The sequence below is a fragment of the Lissotriton vulgaris genome, chromosome 2_1, assembly GCF_964263255.1.
Source record: "Lissotriton vulgaris chromosome 2_1, aLisVul1.2, whole genome shotgun sequence".
NCBI lineage: Eukaryota > Metazoa > Chordata > Amphibia > Caudata > Salamandridae > Lissotriton > Lissotriton vulgaris.
In genome coordinates this window covers 751295806-751318022 of record NC_141687.1, presented here as the reverse complement: position 1 = coordinate 751318022, position 22217 = coordinate 751295806, and the positions used below count along the sequence as shown (strand labels likewise).

Below are 22217 nucleotides of genomic sequence, written 5' to 3'. Positions count from 1 at the left end.
GAACACTTCCTGGTTGCTAGGACCTCCTGTCAGGGGAGCACTAGACCGCTAACCCACGGTAGTAGGCTCCATCTTGGAATTCCTCATAATGAGGAATGTGCAATGCACTGCATCGAAGGAATACACAAAGTCACAGGGCCCCCAGAGAGGCCGCGGATGTTATCGTATTCTCTCCCTGGATGTTCCCGGAATAGGATGATTGACAGTGTTAGCTGTGTCCTATTGGAGGGATCAGATTGTCCGAGGGCTCGTGGTGTTCAAAGGTAAATCTGGCCAGTGTATGAATACTACTTGTATTGTAGTGAGTGGTCATGATAGCATATTGTAATGTGGAGAAGATATCAGAAGTTGATAATAAAAGTTCATATGGGGGTGACAGCGCCTTTAAGAAACTAGTTGGCAAGTGTATATGGCATATCGGAAACTTATGGTGTCTAATGGCAAAGTGGTGGGTATCCCAATATTCCCAATGACATGGTGAGTATAAGGAGTCTGGGCATACTGAAAGGTATTTTGTTGATGCCAACGTTGGTGTCTAGGTATAATAACAGCAGGTATTGAGCGGGCGATGAGGCTGCTGATCTTGGGCTTATTCATGGACTGATCAGGTTAGTGAGCTCCATGGGATGTCTTCATTGAGACCATTTTTGTCAGTGGAGAGGCAAAGGATCCATCGCTGTCCCAGTCGGAACAGAGCTTTTTCTGACATTCCTGGATGTGATTCAAGTACAGCCCATCTGAATGAGTCATGGGCATGATGTTTGTCAAGGTAGTGTGTTGTCATTTTGGTGTTGTTTTTGTGGCAACGGAAATTGCTTTTGTGTTCCATCACGCGTTCCTTCACCTGTCTAGTCATCATGCCTATGTAAAGGAGACCACAGGGGCAGGTCACGATATAAATGCAGTTCCTTGAATTGCAATTAGTGTGTTTCGTGATTGACCAGGTTACCCCATTATGAAAAGTTAGTTCTTTGGTGGTTTTGGTTTGGGGGCACACAGAGCAGGAGCCACAGGGATAGTGGTCTTTGACCGGTGGCAGATCCCACAGTGTCTTCTGGGGATTGGCTTTGGGTTATGGAGGTCTAGTGTGTATTAGAAGATCCTTCAGGTTGCTAGTGCGTATGTAAGCAAATCTTGGTAGGCCAAATAGGGACCCTCGTTTCCACGTCAGGGAAAGGAAGGACACCTTCTGAGATAGCCCCCGCTCACCCTCTTGGTAGCTTAGCACGAGCAGCCAGGCTTATCTTCAAGGCATGTGTGTAAAGTATTTGCAACCGTGCTCACAGCAACCCAGTGATGAGATCAAAAATGGACTCCACACGAGTTTCATAAAAATGAGTATAAATGTATATTAAAAGATATATGTTAAGACGACACAATATAAATCCAACATATGCATATTTGTAATATTCCTCCTGGCCAGTTGTAAGGAAAGCCAGTCCTTGGAAGTTCTGGTGATATTAATGAGCACTTCTAAAAATTCCACTGCAGTCCTAATGCAATGCTATGCAGTTTGTAATGCTAGAATCAGGCACTTAGCAATATAAAAATAATGCAGTTCGTTATGCTAGAATCAGGCACTTTGCAATGTAACAATAATGCATTGTGTAATGCAACAATCAGGCATTTTCCAATGTAAACTTAATGCAAAGCGTAACACAACAATTACATAGTTTGTTATGCAGAAATAATACAATGCGTAATACACTAATCAGGTAGTTCGTTATGCAGCAATAATGCAATGCGTAATACACTAATCAGGTAGTTCGTTATGCAGAAATAATGCAACGCACAATACACTCCAGCACTGATCACGGTGCCTTTAGCGGTCCCCCAGCCACTCGTGATAACTCTCCGTCAGCCTCTGTCACAGTTGCCCCAACATGGGTATGATGTGAACAAAAAGTGCAGCTTCTCACTCCGGCCCCGGTACTGCCACACCTTTGGCAAGTACGGGCTGCGATACTAGCCGAAGCAGAGGCTCACACTGCAGGAATGGGAGAGCAGAGAGCGTCTCCGTCCAAGTCCGCACCCCACACAAGGCGTTGACACACGTTACCTGAGGGGCACCACCACACTCTCCTCTCCTCTTGCAGTGACTTGGGCCTCCGATGCAATCTTTTGTGTATTCCGGGCAGCGAGTCTCAGATCCTCCCTCGACGAGGTTGTCTCGAGGTCCCGCTTTGGCAACGGCAGGCTCGGGTAGGCAGTTTAGCTCCTCTGGGGCTGCCAGTCCGGGCCGCGGAGGCTACCAAGATCTCAGGCTGCCACAGGGCACACGCCCACAGCATCGCTGAGACTCACATGAGCTTCGGGTGCACGATCACCAGGCACTCCTCACGAAGGTCCCAGGCTGCACGAACCACACGCACACAGCATTGTTGAGACTCACTTTAACTCCGGTGCACAATAACAAGGCAATCCTCGTGAAGGCCTCAGGCTGGACAAATCACACGCACACAGCGTCGCTGATACTCACTTGGGCTCCATGCATGCACAATCACAAGGCAATCCTCATGAAGGTCTCAGGCTGCACAAAGCACACGCACACAGCATTGCTGATCCTCGCTTGGACTCCAGGTGCCCTCGACAACAGGATAATCCTCACGAAGGCTGCAAAAATTACCAGCACACAGCGTTGCTGATCCTCGCTTGGACGCCAGGTGCCCACGATCACAGGGCACGTCCTACGAAGGTCTTAGGCTGCCACAAGCACACAGCGTCACTGAGACTCTCCTAGAAACTTTTGTGTTCCTGAGTTTCCGCAACAGGGGGCCAGCTCACCTCGGGCCCTTGGGATAAGTTACTTCCGGACACAGTACACAGCAAAGTCCTTTCCAGCAAGGGGACACAGCACACAGCAAAGTCCCTTAAGCCTCTCCTTGGTTAAAACAGCAAACTGCAGGCCAGCCCCAGAACACACAGCAAGGGTCGTCATTTCCTTCAGTCTCTTCAGTTGTTTCTTCCTTGGCAAAGGTTCCTCTTGACCACAAAGTAGTTTCAGTCTTGTTCAATCTTGATCAATCCATTTCTCCAAACTTCAGGGGCTTCTGCTCTCATAGTTATACCCCTAAATATCTTTGAAGTCTTTGTGTTCAGGGGGCACTGACCCCTGTTCAAACCAGTTCTGGGTGCCTCCCTGCCAATGACACCTTCTTCCTTTGATTAGTGGGGGTCTGGATTCTCAATAACTCAGTAGGAGATAGAAACATTGTTTTATGGCTGCAACCCAGGCCTCTTCACCTCTAGGGCCTACTCCTCCCCCTACACTCCAGATGCAGGTCAGCCTGTTGGTGTCTCCCCTCCTCCCCTGGGTCAGGACATTCCCCAGATTCTATCACTTTTAAATCCAGCCAGTCAAACCACAACTAGGCGGAAACACACCAAAATGTTAGAGCACAAAAACCCAGCCACTTCTAAAAGAGTGGCTTCTAAGCACACAATGCAAAAACCACCTTCATAAAAAGATGTGTTATTACATTGGGAGTTCAGGAACACTAAACTTCCCCTTCCCATCTTAAGACTTTGGGAAGATAGACTGGAAAACATATTACACAGCCTCCCTATTCTATCCTATGGGCAAGATGGCCTTTCAAAAGTGAAAAACGAAATGGGGATTATTTCACTGTCAGGACATGGTACACATGCACTGCCCAGGGGGTACCTCGGGCCTACCATAGGCATGTCTGATGTGCATAGAAAGGGAAGGGTAAGGTCTGGCACGTGGGTGCACTTGTCAGAACAACATGGCAGTTTAACAAACTGCGCGCAGGCACTGCAATGGCAGTCCTGAGTTCACTCTTGAAGGCTACTTGTGGGTGGCACAATCAGTGCTGCAGGCCCACTAGTAGCTTTTGCATTACCAGCCCTGGCACACATAGTGCACTTTACTAGGGACTTTACTAGTAAGGCAAACATACCAATCATGGACAACCAATTACCATTACACTTTACTCAGGGAGCACTTGCACTTTGACACTGATCAGCAGTGGCAAAGTGCCTAAAGCATCTAAGTTGGCAACATCATGTCAGAAAAAAGGTCTAGGGGGAAAGCAAAAAAGTTTAGGGAACTTTAACTAAAAAGGGCTAAGTCCAATACATACATTGCACTCTGTCCTGTGGGCTGTCCAGGGCCTACCCTAGCAGTGAATTATATGTATTAAATAGGAATACTTGGGTTTGTCAAATGTTTTATTTTGGCAGGTCGAAATGGCAGTTTTACTGCACACACAAGCTCTGCAATGAAAGTGCTACTTAGGTGGGTGGCACAACCAGTGCTGCAGGCCCACCTAAATTGCGTTTAATTTATAGGCCCTGGGCACATGTAGTGCCATTTTACTAGGGACTTGCATGTAAGTTAAATATGCCAATTGGATATAAGCCAATGTTACCATGTTTTAGGGAAAGAGCACAAGCACTTTAGCACTGCTTATCAATGGTAAAGTGTGCAGAACCCCAACACCAGCAAAAGCGATGTCAACAAAAACAGAAGGTCTGAACGCAAAAGGTTAGGGGGAAACCACGCCAAGGATGCCAGGATCAATAGTATGTAATCAGAATGCTTAAGATTTCCACTAATCATGGATACCACATGTTTGTAAATGAGCCTGGAAGAACAAAAAGAGGGGCCTAACGCAGGTGCCATGGTAAATACAGGGAGATGTAACAGTACCCGGAACTCCCAATACTGTGCAGTATCCCCATGCCATTATGAGATAATGACCCAGAAATGGGGAATAACATGTAGAATCGACCTAACCATTCCTGTTTACTCATATCTATCGATATGGGCTACTATTAATTTGCCTGGTTAATCGTGGACCAGGATGCTGTGAAACCAAGGTACACAAATTGATAGAAGTGATACTTCCTTTGGAAATACTTCTCCACGTGACTCATAAGCTGATCCAGAGTCTTTTGTAATATCTTAGATGCCTACAACTTTAGGACATGAACATGCTAAAACTGCATTGTTTCTTTCAGGAATACATTGGTGCCTGCGTAGTCCTCATTGCAGCTGTTGCTTCTATCACTAATGCATTATACAATCACTTGTCTTCTGGACTTGTTGGCTTGGGCCTGACGTATGCTCTGATGGTAAGAATCCCGTGCAAAAGTTGTTCCTAAATTCTGGTGTTTTAATGTATGTTATTATATTGTAATTGCATTTATATAGGGCTTGTGTTATGTTTCTCTCCGCTAGCGCCATGAAGCCTATGGGCGTACGTGCCCTTAATAAGTAAATTTTAACATAACATAACATAACATAACAAACTGCAGCTGACAAGGTCTAGTATTGCTTTACGCCGGGAAACATGCTGCTCTGAAACCCAAGCTTAGTGCCTAATCCAGTAATTATTGGGTATGGTTGGTTATTTAGATTAGTCTTCTACTGTCAAGGAAGCTATTCCATTCACTTCTTCCAGTTTCTTTGTAGTCGATTAAATTAATTGGAGCTAGGGTTTATCTTTAGTGGGGGATGATAGGATATGTGAGTTCATGCTGATGGTTAGGAGTAACAAATGAGCTGATGATATTAAGTATTTTTAGGCTGCAGGGGTATGCTTTCAAAGGAAGACATGTTGCGTTCACCACAGACAGTCTGAGTGTTACTGTACCCAGGGTGGCTTTCTTTCTTAATCAGATTGAAAGCTGCAAACCAATGGCGTAGCCAAGGGGGCGGTCCACCCCGGGCTGCACTGTTATTGGGGGCAGCGGAGGTGAGCAAATCGTGTATGTAGACTACCATCACCCCCCCTCCTCGCCCCCAAGAACAAGTAGGGCAACCAGACAGACCCCCCTCCAGCCCCCTGGAACAAATTATCCATCGCCCCCCAATTGCAGAGCAAGTTGTCTGTCTGCCTCTCCGCTCCTACCTGCACCGGGTGGTAAACTTAGGGTCCACCCCAGGTAGCAGTAGGTCTAGCTACACCACTGCTGCAAACCGAGGGTCTGTGGTTTTCATGCTCACTATAATGAAGGGGCAGCTTCTCACCAATTGTTGAGGTAGGAGTTCCATTTGCATGTGTGCGTGAGAACGACATGTTGCCTTTGAACGGACAGTGATTCCTGTATTCTCCTCTGTGTATGTGGGGAATGGTGTATTACCAAAAATAGACGTATGACCTAAACAGAACTACATGCAAGGGGTAGATCTCCTGCATGCTTACATTGTATAACATTAAGGGTAACTGTCGAGTCGGTTTAATCTAATATCTGTTGTCTGAGGATTCCAGAAAAGTCCTAGCACAATCATGTTTTTAATTTTAACTAAGCAGTATAAATAATCACAAAAGTGAGCAACTGAAAGTAACTGTGTACAGATTTTACTTCCTTATTTATTTGTCATTAATGCAAAATAGCAGATTTTAATACAACATAACCTGCCCCACAAGCAATGCTGTTCTCTTAGGAGGCTGAAGGTTACTGCGGCAATCCAAATTCGCCAGGGTGTTTTTACTTATAATGTACGATTCTCAAATATGAAAATATATTTACCCTTTTATTTTAAATGTTGGCTGGAAGTGACGATAAGATTTACCCCTTTAGTTTAAATATCGGCTGCAAGTGAAGAATACAAAAATCCCCTTTCTCGTATTTGAAAGTATTTTAGTGATTCAGAACTTTATTTTCCGTTTTTATCTTTTGATGCGAGAACTGCAACCACTTACCAATGAGTGTCAAGTGTCACTGACGCTATTGCAGCCTCTTGTTTTTTTAAGGCATAGTTGTGTCAGCCAGACGCTTTAGGATAGCTGACAATAGTTACCTTAAAATAGACTGAAGAAAAAGTCTCTTCAAATAGGTTTTGCCATCCTATGCTGAATCCACTGCCCAAGCCACCGAAAAAGAAAAAAAAGTTATAGAACTCGTATGTCTGTAAAGACACCGTCGACTGAGCTTAGAAGTAGGTCATCTCCAGGCTTGGATATTTCTTCCCCAGGAAGAGGATTTTGTTATTGTTATTCTGTGGTTTTGATCCTTCATTCAGATGTCATAAATTGTGGTCCATTTTACAGTTTTGTGTATCTTACGCTTGTACCATCAACACATTACCAGTGATAACTATGGAAACACGAGTTTACCCCTAACTAAGGTTATAGACAGCATACGTTCTACATATCCCCATATACAGGACATTAAGGGATAAGTGGGTACTAAGAACCCTTTATCAATTTATAACCATACGGGCAACTTAAGTCTTCTGGGGCCCAAGCAAAACTGACGTTAAGTAAGACTTCTGGAGGTTATGTAGATGGGTGATTGTTGAGCTGCTTCCTGAATATTTCCGGGAGGACCTCCATTGAATGACAGTAACATATCAGGATGCCCGTCGGGTGACAGCAAGCGCTTTACAAGTGTGTTATACATACATGTTATACATACATATCAGAACCATGGGGGGTTTGCAGAGAAATGTGAACCCTTTCAGCATATATACCGTACTCCTGAGTGTCTGGTAGGCATCAGTGTCCTCAATAGTCAAATTACACTTTAGATTATACATAATTTGAGAAACTGGGTCATTAATATATGAAAGGGGAGCCATTACCAACCTAATAAACCTATCCTTGTTATGTCACAGTGAATCTCTTCTCAATCCATAAAATGTATGGAGTAAACTGGAGGGAATCTGTGTTAAATTCAAGCTGTAATTACTATTTTACAATCAAGAAAACAAGACAATAACATTCCCAAATAAGTTTTAGAAACATTGAGGAAAATTGAACAAGTAAAAAGACAATAAAATTATTCAAATTGAAAATGGGAAGTGGAGATAGGAGTTTCTAAAATGTACCTAGAAAAAGTAAGCACCATTAAACATATCCGTTCACAGATGACAAGGACCTAGGCCTGTATTCAGTGCAAATGAAATTGAATGGAAGTCAGATCCACCAAGCAGGTCACCCCAGCCAACATGTTTATCTCATGATGGAGTCTACTTCTTGAATTCAATGCCTTCCAGTGAGTCAAGATTCAAGGCTGAAGCTGGTGAGAGTCCCGCAGAGGCAGATATATCGATGTCAAGCTCCTACTGAAGCCATGTGTTCTGGTTGTAAAATTTCTGAGCACATACATTTGGATTTTGTAAACACCAAGGTTGCTTCGCTGCGAGTATATATTTGTCACTGTACGATGGTTCAAGGTTTTACCTTCAGAGTGAGTCAATTGTTAATTCTCAAAATCCTCCATCATGGAAAGGCTGGAAGCTATAGCAGGGTAGAGTTCAACAAGGCCAGATACATTTAATGCAAGCTCCCACTTAACCCCTTTTAAAAGCAGCAAAAAGCTCTGAGCAGGATGAACCTAGTTGTGTTGCCTACCTATTGTATGACCTCCCTGTGTAAGCCACTGCATCTTGTCTCTGGCATCCGGAGATAGAAAACCTGACTAACTCCCACTTTCTTCAGCTCCTGTCAAAAGTTGCTTCTGGGCACTCCGGCAGCCCTTAGGTTCACAGGACAGGCTCCCGTGTACCAGGTCTCTTTTTGGAAGGGCTCCTGCAGTACCCATTCCTCTGTTGTCAGCCAGACTTCTTGCAGGAAGAAGTCTATCTGATTTTTGAGTCTTTAAATCAGACAAAAGGACCCTTAATGAGTAGTTCAAGTCCCTAAAGCTAGCCAGGCGTTAGAAATTCTTCAGTCAATTTCTTCCACCACCAGTCATCCTTCTTCAAGTGTTGCCTTCCTAGGTCTAGTAATTTTCTAAGAAAGTGGTGGTGAGGTGCCAAAATTATCCTGTGCATTATCCAGTGATAAAATATTGAAGCTCACCTGTCTTCTTTCTCTCCCTATGCCCGCCTTCTTTTGCTGCACTTCCTCTTCAGTGTACTGTAAGAAATTCCAGAAACCCTGAATCCATCATGGCTAACCGCTTCATCCTTCAGAAGAGGCTCTGGATCTGCCTAAACCATTTCTTTATTTAGCTGATGTCTCCTTCCCTGTCAGGGCCAAGAAATGTTTTTACCGTGCTGGACGTGGTGACAGAAGTTATAGAAAGGCCCCTGGACTCCATGCGGGCAGGTCTAGGCTGTCCCATTTGGCATTTCCATGTTTGATAGGGAGAGGACTTTTATTCTGCCAACTGTTCTTGTATCCCTCCCACATGGCAAATCCTTGTGCTTGGGACAGGATCCGATTATAATCTACTAATGTCTTGCCTGTGAGAGCAGCCCAGGGGACTCCCGTATATCAGCTAAGCATGGGCGAATTTTGCGAATTTGCGATCCGCGAATTTGCGGATTTGCGAATTCGCGCTCCGCAGAATTCTCAAATTTGTGCGAATTTGCGTATTTTTGTTTTTTTGCGTGTTCGTGGGGTTTTTTGCGTGTTCGCTGGGTTTTTTGCGTGTTTGCGGGGCTTTTTGCGTCTTCGCGAGCCGCTTGCATAGCGAAGTTACCCATGCAGTCGTTTATGGGAGAGGGAGAGATAGATAGATAGATAGATAGATAGATAGATAGATAGATAGATAGATAGATAGAGAGAAAGAGAGGGAAAGAGAGAGGGAGAGAGAGAACGAGAGAAAGAAAGAGAGGCCAGATCTCTGAAGGGCCAGATTCCTGAGTTGCCCCTACAGAACATGAGAAGAGAGAGTTCTCCCAGATACTTTAAGGTCCAGAGGGGGGAGACGAACCAAGCAAGAAAGACAAAGCCTCTGTAGGGACCTATATTTCTTTTAACATTAAATGTATCCAAACGATTAGTGAAAGAGATGCCAAAGAGAGAAACTTTAAAGTATTATTCAAACATAAAAGTTTATTTAGCTATTTTTTCATTTTTTAACATTTTTTAAGAAACATTTGTGCAAAAGTACATATCATTGTCACTGTGAAAATCAACATTTTTACATACATATTTTTGTAATAAGCCTATCATTCAAAGTGCCCTCTAATAGCAGTTAATCCTAATAGTCAAAAACACAAACTCATATATCAGTCATACTATTTCTAAAGAAAAGGAAACATACCTAACAATATGAACACATAGACAAAATTATACAAAACAAAAGACTAATACAGATAGTAGCTCTAAGGTGTGCTTAGTGGAATACGTATAGGAACCTAGATGGTGTAGTTCTACTGGTTGTGATGTAGTTAACCAGTTCGTATCCAAAACAGTAGATGTTGGGCCGACGTACGTTTCGGTGAGTGTCACCTTCCTCAGGGCCAGGGACAACGAATATACAAATATATAATAAGTGATCTTAAAAATATGAGGGCATGATACAAGGTTCTGAAAGACAGAGAGTACAAAAAACTTTTTAAGTATCAAAATTTCTTTTGGTTTTTTTATATATCGCAGACTGAATCAGTGGCATCAATTATATACACATCTTCTTTACAAATTTAAAATTTAGTACACGCTCATAGCTAGCTATACATCTTTCTGTAGAGTTAGGGGTTGGATAAACCAGAGGGGTTGAGAGTCAACATAGTAAAAAGATAAGAGATAGAGTATAAAGGTTCCCATTGGATCTGGTTCACCCAAAGTGCTAACAGTCAATTTATAAGGTGCATGCAGTGCTTATAGGATGTTTTAGAGTGCTGTTATATTGTTTTAGCATACAGGAAGAAAGCTTTACCTATGATGTGGTGAATCTAGGCGTTGGCTGTATTTTGGGTAGGATTCTGGCCGGTCTCTTTAAGGCAAGAGCTAGAAGATACAAAAGGATTTCTGTAGTTGCCTGATTGCATAGAGGTTGTATTACTGGTGACAAGTGGGTGGTATTGAGTTACCTCAAAATGCGAGGCACGTTCCCTTAAGTTTTCTTAGTTTTGGAGCCAACACGGGGGGCTTCTGTATATCGAAGGGTAGTTGCTGTGCAGACACAAATATGAAAAAAATCGATATACTAGCTGCTTAGGAGGGCGGCAAAGCTCGGAGTGAGTTTGCACCAAGTAGTAGGTTAATTACCTGATTGTTCGTATTAATCGATGTTTTTTTTAAATACAAGGGTCATATGGTACAAAACGCCTCTATCTGTATGTTGAGATAACAAAACATATAAACATAAGTGGGGTTTTATAACTCAGTTTTTATAGAACACAGTGGTGACAAGAGATGCTCTCAAACTAGCACTACATTGAAAAACAATGACCTAATATATTTGTATACTACGAGGTTCAAATTAGTTATACAAATTATTGATGGGCTAAGACCAAATCTATAGTTAGGTTTTTTGTATATGCTATGGTAGAGAATCGGTTATTGTATCATTGGTAACACAGCTAGGAGCTGTAACTGCAGTGCGTTTGGATGATACGGCAGCATATTTGCATTCTATTGGGGAGATGAGCTAAGTAATGAGGGTAACTCGTCTTACCTTATTTTTAACGGTCCGATGTCGCGACCGGGGGTTCCAGGGACTCAGCCCAGTATGAGTAATTATTTAGATACACGTAATTGCAGCCTCTAAAAAGATGATAAGGGTGGCGGTCAGTTGGATCACTGGGAATAGTTAAACAATGCCCGAATTTGTTAAAAATAATGGCAAGGAGTTTAGGTTGCATATTGCAGGTAGTGCGGCGTGGGTTGAGGTTGCGGGTGGTTCGCATCAGCTTGGTGCGGCTGGGCGCACGAACGGAGCAAGTTCGGGAGCGTCTCTTACCTTTTACTTGAAGAGCTGTTGTCACGACCGGGGGTTCTTGGGGATAGTCCCTTCATGAAAGGGTTACGAACATAGGGGACGATTTAAATGTAAACCACTAATTAAGAACAGATGGGAGGTCATAAACACAGAAGTAAGACTCATACTCTGCATCCATTTAGATTGAGGTTAAACATAGTTAACAGGCTCGGGCTAAGCGTGCTCACACTGTGGCGGCCATATTGAAATGGAGAGAGGTGATAAGAGATTAGGGTACATAGTGCTTTATTTTGGCAAAACTTTACAGGATTTAATTGTAATGAGATTATAAGCGACACCTATTTATGAAAGTTTGCAGTATATCATAGCATGAAGTTGGTCTTGCGCTGGGGCAAGGCGTTTTTAGGTGGCAAAATAGTTAATTACAGTTGCAGCAATATTATTGAAGTGTTACTATCCAGGAGATTTCTTCATTGTGCCCAAAACGGACTGTGTCCAGGTAATGGATCCAAAAGGTTTCGCGTTTTTTGCGAAAAATTGATGGGTCTTTTCCTGGAGGTGTGTGAACGTGTTCCAGAATTTGCCATCGTAGGTCTTTTTCATTATGGTCATACTGGACAAAATGGGACACCATGGGGGCATTGATTTTTTGCGTTCTAATTGCGGATTTATGTTCCGAGAGTCTAGTACGGAATTCTCTGGATGTTTCACCTATATATCCTATGTCACACGGACATGTGATCAGATATATGACATTTTTGGTTCTGCAATTAGTCATTTCTTTTAGATTTCCTTGCTTGTGTCCGTAAGTCCATTTCTCACCGGGTATTACCTGGTCACATGCGTGGCAGTTGCCACATCTGTGATTACCTTTTGGCAAAGGATTTCCATCCATGGTTTTCTGTTTATTTCTTTCTTTGCTTTTCCACCTGCTGTGTACCAGCTTGTCACGGAGATTTTGGTTTCTTCTGAATGCTAGGATAGGTTTACTTAGTCTACTTTCTTGTTCGTTTGTGTTCAATATCTTCCAGTTGTTGTGGATCACCTTCCTTATTTTATTGTTGATGGTAGAGTGATTCAGAACGCATACAAGTTTTTGATCCTGGGATTTCGGAGTTGGGTTTAATAGGACATCTCTGTTGTAATATTTCGCTCTTTTCATAGAGCTACGTATGAGGCGTTTAGGATATCCTCTTGCTAATAACCATTCCGTTAATTGGTTGGCATGTGTCATGAAGTCTTTCATAGACGTGCAGTTTCTTTTTATTCGTAAGAATTCCCCAAACGGGATAGAATCCTTTTGGCAGTTAGGATGGTAACTGCCATGTTCCAGGATGGTGTTTTTGGCTGTGGGTTTGCGGTATAAGTCGACTGTCAGTTTGCCATCTGTATGTCGTACCCATATATCCAGGAATTCCACTTTGTCTGGGGAGAAATTATGAGTAAATTTCAGATTTTTGTCGGCTAAATTGAGCCATTCCATGAATTCCTTTAAAAGGTCTTCTGTCCCTGACCAGATAAAAAACACATCATCTATAAATCTGTGCCAGCTGGAGATGTTCTCAAAAAACGGCGCGATTTCATTGTAGATATTCTTGCGTTCAAATTCTCCCATATAGATGTTAGCTATACTGGGGGAACAAGAGGCCCCCATGCTTACACCTTTGACTTGATGGTATACTTCATCTCCGAATTCAAAAAAGTTGTTTTGTAGGACCATTCTTAAACATTCCAAAATGAAGGTGTCAGGTCTAGATCCTGGTGTTCTAGCTAAGAGGGCTGCAATAGATTCCATAGCTTTGTCTTGAGGAATATTCGTGTATAGGGATTCTATATCACATGTCACAAGCAGTTGGGTGACATTATTGAATGGGGAGTTTTCAAGAACTTTAATCATGTGCCCAATATCCTTGATGTAGGAGGCATATGTGGTGGTAAGAGGGCATAGGAAGGCATCTAAGTATTTCGAGAGGGGTTCCGTGCTGGAGTTTATGGAGGCTACTATAGGTCTCAAAGGTGGGTCCAATGTGTTCTTATGTGTTTTTGGAACACCGTAGGGACCACAGGGTAGGTATTGATGAGGTAGTCCATTTCTTTCTGGCAAATGAGCCCTTCTACAAAAGCGTTGGATACTAACACTTTTATCTCTTCTGCTAGGTTTGTAAGCGATCGTCTGCTTGCTTTTCTGTAATGCTCTTCCACTCCTAACATTTGGTTGATTTTGTCTGCATAGTGGCTTGTGTCCATGATCACAATCCCTCCTGCTTTGTCGCATGGTTTTATTATAATGTCTTGGTTATTTTGTAGCGTTTTCAAAGCTGATCTTTCCTCTTTCTCCAGATTTGTATAGGGCAATGGAATATATTTTAAAACTCTTTCCAGTTCATTAAGAACACTTTTCTCAAGTATTGCCACTTCTGGTCCAAGCATGTCCAAAGTGGGGGTGAAGGTGGAGGGAGGGTGGCAGGGAGGGTGGCAGCCTGATAAATTTTCCTCTTCTTCTCTTGCTTCTTGGTTGTCAAAGTATCTTCTTAACCTAATCTTCCTAAAGAAGGAAAAAATGTCTTGGTGGATTTGAAATCTGCTTACAAACCTAGCAGAAGAGATAAAAGTGTTAGTATCCAACGCTTTTGTAGAAGGGCTCATTTGCCAGAAAGAAATGGACTACCTCATCAATACCTACCCTGTGGTCCCTGCAATCTACGGTGTTCCAAAAACACATAAGAACACATTGGACCCACCTTTGAGACCTATAGTAGCCTCCATAAACTCCAGCACGGAACCCCTCTCGAAATACTTAGATGCCTTCCTATGCCCTCTTACCACCACGTATGCCTCCTACATCAAGGATACTGGGCACATGATTAAAGTTCTTGAAAACTCCCCATTCAATAATGTCACCCAACTGCTTGTGACATGTGATATAGAATCCCTATACACGCATATTCCTCAAGACAAAGCTATGGAATCTATTGCAGCACTCTTAGCAAGAACACCAGGATCTAGACCTGACACCTTCATTTTGGAATGTTTAAGAATGGTCCTACAAAACAACTTTTTTGAATTCGGAGATGAAGTATACCATCAAGTCAAAGGTGTAAGCATGGGGGCCTCTTGTGCCCCCAGTATAGCTAACATCTATATGGGAGAATTTGAACGCAAGAATATCTACAATGAAATCGCGCCGTTTTTTGAGAACATCTCCAGCTGGCACAGATTTATAGATGATGTGTTTTTTATCTGGTCAGGGACAGAAGACCTTTTAAAGGAATTCATGGAATGGCTCAATTTAGCCGACAAAAATCTGAAATTTACTCATAATTTCTCCCCAGACAAAGTGGAATTCCTGGATATATGGGTACGACATACAGATGGCAAACTGACAGTCGACTTATACCGCAAACCCTCAGCCAAAAACACCATCCTGGAACATGGCAGTTACCATCCTAACTGCCAAAAGGATTCTATCCCGTTTGGGGAATTCTTACGAATAAAAAGAAACTGCACGTCTATGAAAGACTTCATGACACATGCCAACCAATTAACGGAACGGTTATTAGCAAGAGGATATCCTAAACGCCTCATAAGTAGCTCTATGAAAAGAGCGAAATATTACAACAGAGATGTCCTATTAAACCCAACTCCGAAATCCCAGGATCAAAAACTTGTATGCGTTCTGAATCACTCTACCATCAACAATAAAATAAGGAAGGTGATCCACAACAACTGGAAGATATTGAACACAAACGAACAAGAAAGTAGACTAAGTAAAACTATCCTAGCATTCAGAAGAAACCAAAATCTCTGTGACAAGCTGGTACACAGCAGGTGGAAAAGCAAAGAAAGAAATAAACAGAAAACCATGGATGGAAATCCTTTGCCAAAAGGTAATCACAGATGTGGCAACTGCCACGCATGTGACCAGGTAATTCCCGGTGAGAAATGGACTTACGGACACAAGCAAGGAAATCTAAAAGAAATGACTAATTGCAGAACCAAAAATGTCATATATCTGATCACATGTCCGTGTGACATAGGATATATAGGTGAAACATCCAGAGAATTCCGTACTAGACTCTCGGAACATAAATACGCAATTAGAACGCAAAAAATCAATGCCCCCATGGTGTCCCATTTTGTCCAGTATGACCATAATGAAAAAGACCTACGATGGCAAATTCTGGAACACGTTCACACACCTCCAGGAAAAGACCCATCAATTTTTCGCAAAAAACGCGAAACCTTTTGGATCCATTACCTGGACACAGTCCGTTTTGGGCACAATGAAGAAATCTCCTGGATAGTAACACTTCAATAATATTGCTGCAACTGTAATTAACTATTTTGCCACCTAAAAACGCCTTGCCCCAGCGCAAGACCAACTTCATGCTATGATATACTGCAAACTTTCATAAATAGGTGTCGCTTATAATCTCATTACAATTAAATCCTGTAAAGTTTTGCCAAAATAAAGCACTATGTACCCTAATCTCTTATCACCTCTCTCCATTTCAATATGGCCGCCACAGTGTGAGCACGCTTAGCCCAAGTCTGTTAACTATGTTTAACCTCAATCTAAATGGATGCAGAGTATGAGTCTTACTTCTGTGTTCATGACCTCCCATCTGTTCTTAATTAGTGGTTTACATTTAAATCGTCCCCTATGTTCGTAACCCTTTCATGAAGGGACTATCCCCAAGAACCCCCGGTCGTGACAACAGCTCTTCAAGTAAAAGGTAAGAGACGCTCCCGAACTTGCTCCGTTCGTGCGCCCAGCCGCACCAAGCTGATGCGAACCACCCGCAACCTCAACCCACGCCGCACTACCTGCAATATGCAACCTAAACTCCTTGCCAATATTTTTAACAAATTCGGGCATTGTTTAACTATTCCCAGTGATCCAACTGACCGCCACCCTTATCATCTTTTTAGAGGCTGCAATTACGTGTATCTAAATAATTACTCATACTGGGCTGAGTCCCTGGAACCCCCGGTCGCGACATCGGACCGTTAAAAATAAGGTAAGACGAGTTACCCTCATTACTTAGCTCATCTCCCCAATAGAATGCAAATATGCTGCCGTATCATCCGAACGCACTGCAGTTACAGCTCCTAGCTGTGTTACCAATGATACAATAACCGATTCTCCACCATAGCATATATAAAAAACCTAACTATAGATTTGGTCTTAGCCCATCAATAATTTGTATAACTAATTTGAACCTCGTAGTATACAAATATATTAGGTCATTGTTTTTCAATGTAGTGCTAGTTCGAGAGCATCTCTTGTCACCACTGTGTTCTATAAAAACTGAGTTATAAAACCCCACTCATGTTTATATGTTTTGTTATCTCAACATACAGATAGAGGCGTTTTGTACCATATGGCCCTTGTATTTAAAAAAAACATCGATTAATACGAACGACCAGGTAATTAACCTACTACTTGGTGCGAACTCACTCAGAGCTTTGCCGCCCTCCTAAGCAGCTAGCATATCGATTTTTTTCATATTTGTGTCTGCACAGCAACTACCCTTCGATATACAGAAGCCCCCCGTGTTGGCTCCAAAACTAAGAAAACTTAAGGGAACGTGCCTCGCATTTTGAAGTAACTCAATACCACCCACTTGTCACCAGTCATACAACCTCTATGCAATCAGGCAACTACAGAAATCCTTTTGTATCTTCTAGCTCTTGCCTTAAAGAGACCGGCCAGAATCCTACCCAAAATACAGCCAACGCCTAGATTCACCACATCATAGGTAAAGCTTTCTTCCTGTATGCTAAAACAATATAACAGCACTCTAAAACATCCTATAAGCACTGCATGCACCTTATAAATTGACTGTAAGCACTTTGGGTGAACCAGATCCAATGGGAACCTTTATACTCTATCTCTTATCTTTTTACTATGTTGACTCTCAACCCCTCTGGTTTATCCAACCCCTAACTCTACAGAAAGATGTATAGCTAGCTATGAGCGTGTACTAAATTTTAAATTTGTAAAGAAGATATGTGTATAATTGATGCCACTGATTCAGTCTGTGATATATAAAAAAAGCAAAAGAAATTTTGATACTTAAAAAGTTTTTTGTACTCTCTGTCTTTCAGAACCTTGTATCATGCCCTCATATTTTTAAGATCACTTATTATATATTTGTATATTTGTTGTCCCTGGCCCTGAGGAAGGTGACACTCACCGAAACGTACGTCGGCCCAACATCTACTGTTTTGGATACGAACTGGTTAACTACATCACAACCAGTAGAACTACACCATCTAGGTTCCTATACGTATTCCACTAAGCACACCTTAGAGCTACTATCTGTATTAGTCTTATGTTTTGTATAATTTTGTCTATGTGTTCATATTGTTAGGTATGTTTCCTTTTCTTTAGAAATAGTATGACTGATATATGAGTTTGTGTTTTTGACTATTAGGATTAACTGCTATTAGAGGGCACTTTGAATGATAGGCTTACTACAAAAATATGTATGTAAAAATGTTGATTTTCACAGTGACAATGATATGTACTTTTGCACAAATGTTTCTTAAAAAATGTTAAAAAATGAAAAAAATAGCTAAATAAACTTTTATGTTTGAATAATACTTTAAAGTTTCTCTCTTTGGCATCTCTTTCACTAATCGTTTGGATACATTCAATGTTAAAAGAAATATAGGTCCATACAGAGGCTTTGTCTTTCTTGCTTGCCCCTACAGAACATACAGCTTTTTATTTTTAGCAAAATGCATATGAAAATTGTGCTGTAAAGGTCTCTTTTAGTTTAACCCCTCCTGACAACTCAAAAATGGGTGTATTTGCCATCCTCTCCCTTCTTCCTGTTTTTTATATCTGTAAGTGCTTCCTGATGGGGTTTAATTCCTTGGACAGGTGCCTCGTTGCCTACTTGTAACTATTCTCCGACCCTGCTTCAAGGGTCAGAGCAGGGTCAGAGAATAGTTGCAAGTAGGCAACGAGGCGCCAGAAAGCAATTAGCAGCAGGTATCCAAGTTGAAGTTAATTTGTTTGTAACCCTTTTGTAAAAGGTTACAAAGAAATTAGGTTCAACCTTTGCACCTGCTGCTGTTACCCTTACTTGGCTGAAAATTCGTCCCCGCTGATTCGCAGATTTTACCGCGATTTCGCGAGATTCGCAAATCGTGGAAAATCCGCAAATTCACCCGCGAAACGGATTTTACGCCCACCCATAATATCAGCTCACTATCAGGAGAGGAAATGGAGACAGAAAGATAACACTGGTGTGAAATGTTGTCTATTGACTTCAGAATGAAAGATAGTTCTTAACAGGGTATCAATATACAGCTGTCTCAATAGGAGGGTGGTATCTTAGAAGAAACAGAGAACACTTCAGCACCCAATTTTTTAGGGATGGAAAGCACATTGATCTTAAACAATGGTTAGACTAACCCCATGTTCCAAGTTTCATGCTGGTGACAAAACCCAGGCAGTACTAGGAAACCCTCTTTAAGTTTAAGAGAAGATGATGCAGCTGTGGAAAAGGCATTATGGAATCACCAAATGGAATGTAGGCACAAATAGAGAGTGTAGGAACGCTAACAGTGAATGAATGTACTGAGTGAAATGAGAGCCTTGCAACGTAGGACATTGTGAGGTAGAGACTGATTTTAGCTGCCACTACTTAAGGTCACCGGTAAGTACAGTCTATTCGGTAGCCTGACCGGGTGTCCCTGATTATTTGTTTGGATCAAGTATACTGCAAGTCCTACCCTCTCAGCCCCAGATTTCCTCACAGGCCCGTCCTCCACCTCTTCCAAGCCAACTTAATTTGTGCTTCTATATGTTTTTAAATATTAAAACCAAGCTCTCTGGTCTAACAAGGTACACTTTCTGGGTGACTTGTATTCCTTTCCATGTTTTACTGCAGAGCTTTTAAACTTCGGCCAAGTCAGAGCACAATATTAGTCCTGGCAGCAACATATTTCTGTCATATATGTGGATGGTGTAATTACTTACGACAGCCTATATGTAAGGCATTGAGCTCCTTTGCCATTGGTACATTTTGTGAGCCATCAACTAAGGCCTCACATGAAATTTAAATAGGCCCATTGTGTGAAATAATTTTCACCAATACCTTAGTAGGGCAAGAGTGTACACAGTGTGGCATTGCATATCAGTGTCATGGGGTACTAATGAAAAAAATGGTCCAAAGGCAAAAACCATTGGGTGACCATGGAGAAAGGACAATTTCCTTCCATATACTACAATAGTCCTCTTCAGAGACAGCTACAACTTAGATATCAGGAGCTGGGACAATTTCTATTCCTCTTGATACGTTTAGCCAATAAGTACATCAAATCAGTCAGATTTTTTTGATCACTGCTTCAAGACATCAGGTGCGGTTTCTGTAATTTAACCTTATTTCTCAGACATAAAAATTATATCGTGAGAATGTGAGATTATCGAGTTTGTAGGTGGACCATTGACCCCATTTTTTCAGTCCCAAGGTGCTAGCTACCTATCAAAACTTAGTTTTACTATGTCCCTAAGAAAATCACCACTCTCCCAATGACTGATCGTCACCTCGCCTTCATAATAACCATCTAGATATATTTATTCTGCAGGCTCTAAGCATTAACAAGACCCGTGGGTGTCAGGGCACTCTACCTACGAAAAGATACAGCTGCCCAAAATCAGTTTAAATAAGGGCAGTTACAAAGTACACTTACAAAGATCTTATAATACAGATTGTCATTTTCTAGCATAGGAATTTGGGGGTAAAGGTTGGCATAGTTGCTCTAGTGACCGCTTTCCTTGCAATGGTTGCAGTGCGTTAACTCATGTTTCTTGGCTTCCTGGTCTTAGCTTATAGTCAAGTGGACCCAGACCCAATATAGCAGCCATGTACTGTTTGGCCAAACCTCATAACCTCCCTTATGAAGCAAACGCTCATTACCCCCAGGTCCCTTATGTCCTCGTTCCATTCAATACTATGTGGAGATAACCATCTCCCGACAGAATAAAAGGATCAGAAGAATGCTGCGACACTAACCCTGCCCCTCCCACCGGGAGTACATAAGGGGTACTTATCCAGCATTCCGCCTGTTCTTTTTTTCTGTCTGTTGACAGAATAGACTTGGATGCTGGTGCTGCGCCTGCTCCTGCTGGGCTGGGGTGGCGTGTGCCTCTTCTCACCTCCCCCCGCCTGGCTGCCTGGCTTGGCGGGCGGGGGGGTTTATTAGTCTGCCTTCTGGCTTGTCCGGCTTGCTGGGAGGCAGGGCTGTTCCTGGCTGGAAATCCTTGTTACCGGTCCTTCGCGGCTGGTGCGCCGCCTCCCGGCTGCATCCGGGCCGCTGAGCGAGTCTTTCTGTGGCCTGGCCAGGTGGAAGACGCGCTGCGCTTGGTGTCCAGTGGATTTCCGGAGCCGGATGACACTTTACACTTACGGGCCTGTCATAGGACACCAATGAAGAGAATCACACCTGGCGCAGACCTTCTATTCTGCCTATTGGACATGCATCTCCCCTCTGCCTTTCATGCCATCTGTATGTGAAGCAAGAAAGTGTTACAAAGCGGTCCATCTACGTTTTTAATCTTCCTTCCTCATGCTGCCTGCCTCGCTTTTTGCCTTGTTGCAATTTAGGTATGGCTGCAGGGTGGTGATGCCAGAGACTTGGCCCAGGGCCTCATGCATACCAAGCATGCACTCTAAATGATTTTGGCTACTGCGGCTGCCTTTGATGCTCTGCTGGCAAATTGGCATGGTCTCCCCTCTGCCTCGTTATTTGTGGTGTGTCCTCTGTGCGACATTGGCTCGTAGACAGATTACACTCCTGTTCCTTTTCTCGTTGTTTATGTGATGTCACCCTGTCTGTGTGGGGCTGAGTCACGTTTACTGCATAATGATTCTTGTTGGTGTATGACTATGACATGGATGGTCTGAATCCTGCCTCCTGTCCCTTGTGTGACGCGCTGTTTCCGAAGGTGCCATTGGGTGTTGTGATTCATGGTGCTGCCGGGTTTGGGGCCTGGAGTCCCGTGTTTGTTGTCCCGAACAGTGCACTTACTTCGGGGTTGTATGTTTCTGGGCACATCCCTTCCTCTCCCTTCTTTGTGTGATGCATTTCCTGTGTGGTGTGTAATGTATTTGTATGATCCCTGATGTGTGTGCCTCCTCTTGTAACACACAAGGTTGCGCCATAGCAACGTGCGTTCCAGCCTTTGCACCAGGGCTCACGGTTGTGTGCTTCATGTCTGCCATTGGTTCTGGCCTGGTGGGGTTCACTACAGTTCAATGTCCCGGGGTTGGCCGTTTTGTTTTGCTGATCGTCGCTTGGTCTCCCGGGTGGTGTGCTGCTCTCCGTTCCTTCGTTGTACCATGCTTTGCTTGTCCTGCAATTTTGGTGGCATGGAGTCCATCGTTTTTGCCGTGGAATGACAGTGTCTTTTCTGTCCTGTTCCTTGGGCTGCTGCCTCTTCCTCACGTTTGGCAGGCTCATCCAGACTGTGCTGGGGCATGTTGTTGGGCTCTACTCAGGTCCCATCTTTTAACGCCATTGTGCCAGTGGCACGGGCAGTGTTGCAGTTCTGTTTCTTGTGTTCGGTGGATTTGCACTGCATTCTTCTCCTTGGTCATCAGGACTGTGATATT

General features: G+C 42.9%; 1 protein-coding gene across 1 annotated transcript in view; it reads left to right on the top strand.

The window, feature by feature from the left end:
- ABCC8 (ATP binding cassette subfamily C member 8) overlaps positions 1 to 22217 on the top strand; it is a 1237886-nt gene that overhangs the window by 1102476 nt on the left and 113193 nt on the right. Inside the window, exon 31 of the mRNA XM_086954145.1 lies at positions 4984 to 5097. Coding sequence (XP_086810271.1) covers positions 4984 to 5097 — 114 coding nt within the window. The remainder of the gene's footprint in view (positions 1 to 4983; positions 5098 to 22217) is intronic.